We start from the raw sequence: 3,068 nt of genomic DNA on the forward strand, positions 1-3,068 counted from the left end.
TTATTTTCCTTTCTTATCACTCTTTTGAGAGAATGCTATAGTGCTTTTAAATGGAATAAACAAGTGTATTGAGACAAAAAACTGCACAACCCATATTTGACTCCCACTTGTCATTCAAAACAAGAAAACAATATGCATCCCTTCACCTGCATATTAGGAGGCAAACAGTCTGCAGCACGACAATGAATGATCTTACTACTCCACTCAGACACCGGTACTGCTCCGATAGCTCCCACTGCTGTTGCAGCTCTCAGTGGAAGTTACAGCCCGGCTTGTCATGCATTAAATATGTGCGTGTGTCAGTCTGAGCCTATAGTATGTGTGTGGCAGAAAGGGAAAAAGCAGTGTACAGTGGCTGGTTGTTGTAAGGTCCGTTATGTCCATTTTCTATCAAATCTGTACAGTACAGTGAACACAACAGAAAATAATTAAAAACACAAATCATGCAGCAAATTTAAAATATAACTATAACCTTACATTGCAGTTGCCTTGTGGTGTTACAAGGATGGAATTGGTTGAATATCAACACAAAAACCTAGGCAAACAGTTGACCTAAAACTGTATCTGAAGTCTCTTTATATAGACCTTAGTGGTCCCTAATACTGTATCTGCAAGTCTCTTATATAGGCCCTTAGTGTCCCTAATACGGTTCTGAAGTCTCTTTTATAGAGACGCCCTTAGTGGTCCCAATACTGTATCTGAAGTCTCTTTTAATAGACCTTGTGGTCCCTAATACTGTATCTGAAGTCTCTTTATATAGACCTTAGTGTCCCTAATACTGTATCTGAAGTCTCTTTATATAGATCTTAGTGGTCCCCTAATACTGTATCTAGGGGTGTGGCGTTGACCAACTGCAACTTTGCTTGTTTGAAAGCCATGATGTCTCTCTCTCATGGGGGGGCCAAATTCTTTGGGCGGGCAAAGCAGAGAAGGGGAGGTAACTGGGGGGGCATTGGCAGGATGGGGGAATTCATATTAATGTTAAATAACCTCATAAAGTGACATGCTCATACCATGGGACCTTCAAAGCCTCACACCTGATCAGAAAAATAGCACCAGGCTCCATCTGCAGAGCACATCTGCACTACATGCAGCATCCTGATATGTTATGTTGTGTGTCAGTGCTGCTTATTGTGTGTGTGTGTGTGTATGTGTGTGTGTGTGTGTGTGGTTGCTAAAGCTGCATATATGCAGTCAGATCTCACTGAGAAACTGAGAGAAAGAATAATCCAGGCAAGCACAATACCTGGGAGTCTATTAGCCAATGTAGCCATGTCACGTGCTGCCAGGGGAAGGCAAGAGGGAGACACTGCATCAAAACAGACAGGGTATCCCTGTGTGTGTGTGTGTGTGTGTGCGTGCGTGCGTGTGTGAGAGAGAGAGAGAGAGAGAGAGAGAGAGAGAGAGAGAGCGAGCAAGCAGTGAGGGGCTACATGCAGCCAATCAATTCACCTGCAAGGAAGGGTGAGAACTGAAGCCAGCTGTCTGTTATGGAGAGGGTTCCCTCACCGGCGGATGCTCACAACCTCACCCCCCCCCCCCCCCACTGCATACAAACCCACTGCACTCATTCAGAAATGATGACAAGCTCTGAGAGCCTGTCTGCTATTTACATGCTGACTACTGCTGCACTGTTACCACGCTCTCATGGAGAGAATTTTTCTGGGGGGGGGGGGCGGGGGGATATTGTTGTAGTGTGTAGGCTACAGGCCTGGCTGACATGTGGCTATGTAAAAAAAAAGAAGCAAAAAGAAGAGCTGCAGTGTGTAATAAAGCTCACCTTTAGTGTTGTGTTGGGGTAGCTCACGGGCACCTTGTGGAAAGTGGTGTTGGACAGCACCGCCAGTCGGATGTCTTCGAAGATGGTGATGATATCATCCAGGAGGCAGTGCTTGTCCCTGTGGCTCAGCACGCAGAGGTGAGCGAACGTGTAATTGAATCCCTTGTAATTGACGCGCAAATCCAACACCTGCTTGTGGACCTGCAAGACCTGGTCGGCCAGCTCCAGGATGTTCCCCCCGGACTTGGCCAGCAGGATCAGCCTGCCATATCTGCCCGGGGTGTGCAAATCCGAGTACAGCTTGTGCTTCGACTGGTCGACGGGAAACAGGCTGTTGGCGAGACTCCGCTCGATCTTAGCCAGGCTGTGAGTAGGGGCGACCAGCACCTCCAGGTCCGTCTCCGGCTTGAATCGGCTCAGCACGGTAGATCCGAAAATGATGGTGAGGACCGCGGGGACAGTGAGGAAGAAAACCGGGTGCCTGCTAACGAATAAGCCGAGCCAGTAGAACGAAGCCTTGAGCCCTCTGTGTATCACTTGCCGCAGCATCCTCCACAAAATCCAGCTTCCAGATGCCCCGTCTCCTCCGATGAAGCACATGTGACATCAGACTCCGTTCCCCGGCTTAGGCTAGTCCAATTGCACCATGCTACAGCACCATGCACTCACATTCACACACACATTTACTCACTCACTCACTCACTCAGACACACACACACTCACACACGCACCACAACACCTGGAAAAACAGCACTGCAGCAATTCGTGGCAAGACACAGGGACACACACAGACAGACATACAGTCAGTCAGAAAACCATCGCGCACTAGCCGATCGAGACGGGTCCGTGTTGTCTGATCTCCCATTCCGCCTCTGTGAAATGATGGGGGGTGGGGGGACCCGAGACTCGCGGCTCCTTCACGGCACCGGCTGCAGTAGCAGCGCCAAGCCGCGGCGGTGGGGAGTGCATGTGTGTCTCCTACAGCAGCGGTGGCGCCTCATTTATGTACTTAATGTGGCGGGGGGCTGAAGCAGGGTAGGAGGAACTGGATGATGGTGATGATGATGATGATGATGATGGTGCCCGGTTATTTTAGGAACAGTGGAGGCAACAGGCAACATGTGAGTTCCTGGTGGCCGAATGAGTCAGTGTTGGCTTTATGAATGGGGCAAACCCGCCTCGTGTGGTGATGCTGCTCAGGGGTTTTACACAGGCCAGGCACACCTACCTGACTTCTTTTTTTCAAAAATAACCTGCCTGTTTAAGTGGCTTGTGATTATTCCAAAGA

The 3,068-nt window shown here is 49.1% G+C and overlaps 1 protein-coding gene across 1 annotated transcript in view; it reads right to left on the bottom strand.

Moving 5' to 3' along the window:
* Positions 1-2,717, bottom strand: part of ptchd4 (patched domain containing 4) — a 51,613-nt gene extending 48,896 nt beyond the window's left edge. Inside the window, exon 1 of the mRNA XM_032511408.1 lies at positions 1,781-2,717. Coding sequence (XP_032367299.1) covers positions 1,781-2,380 — 600 coding nt within the window. The 5' untranslated portion in view covers positions 2,381-2,717. The remainder of the gene's footprint in view (positions 1-1,780) is intronic.
* Positions 2,718-3,068: the final 351 nt, after the last annotated feature.

The sequence above is a fragment of the Etheostoma spectabile genome, unplaced genomic scaffold (genome assembly GCF_008692095.1).
Source record: "Etheostoma spectabile isolate EspeVRDwgs_2016 unplaced genomic scaffold, UIUC_Espe_1.0 scaffold362, whole genome shotgun sequence".
In the NCBI taxonomy this organism is placed as follows: Eukaryota; Metazoa; Chordata; class Actinopteri; order Perciformes; family Percidae; genus Etheostoma; species Etheostoma spectabile.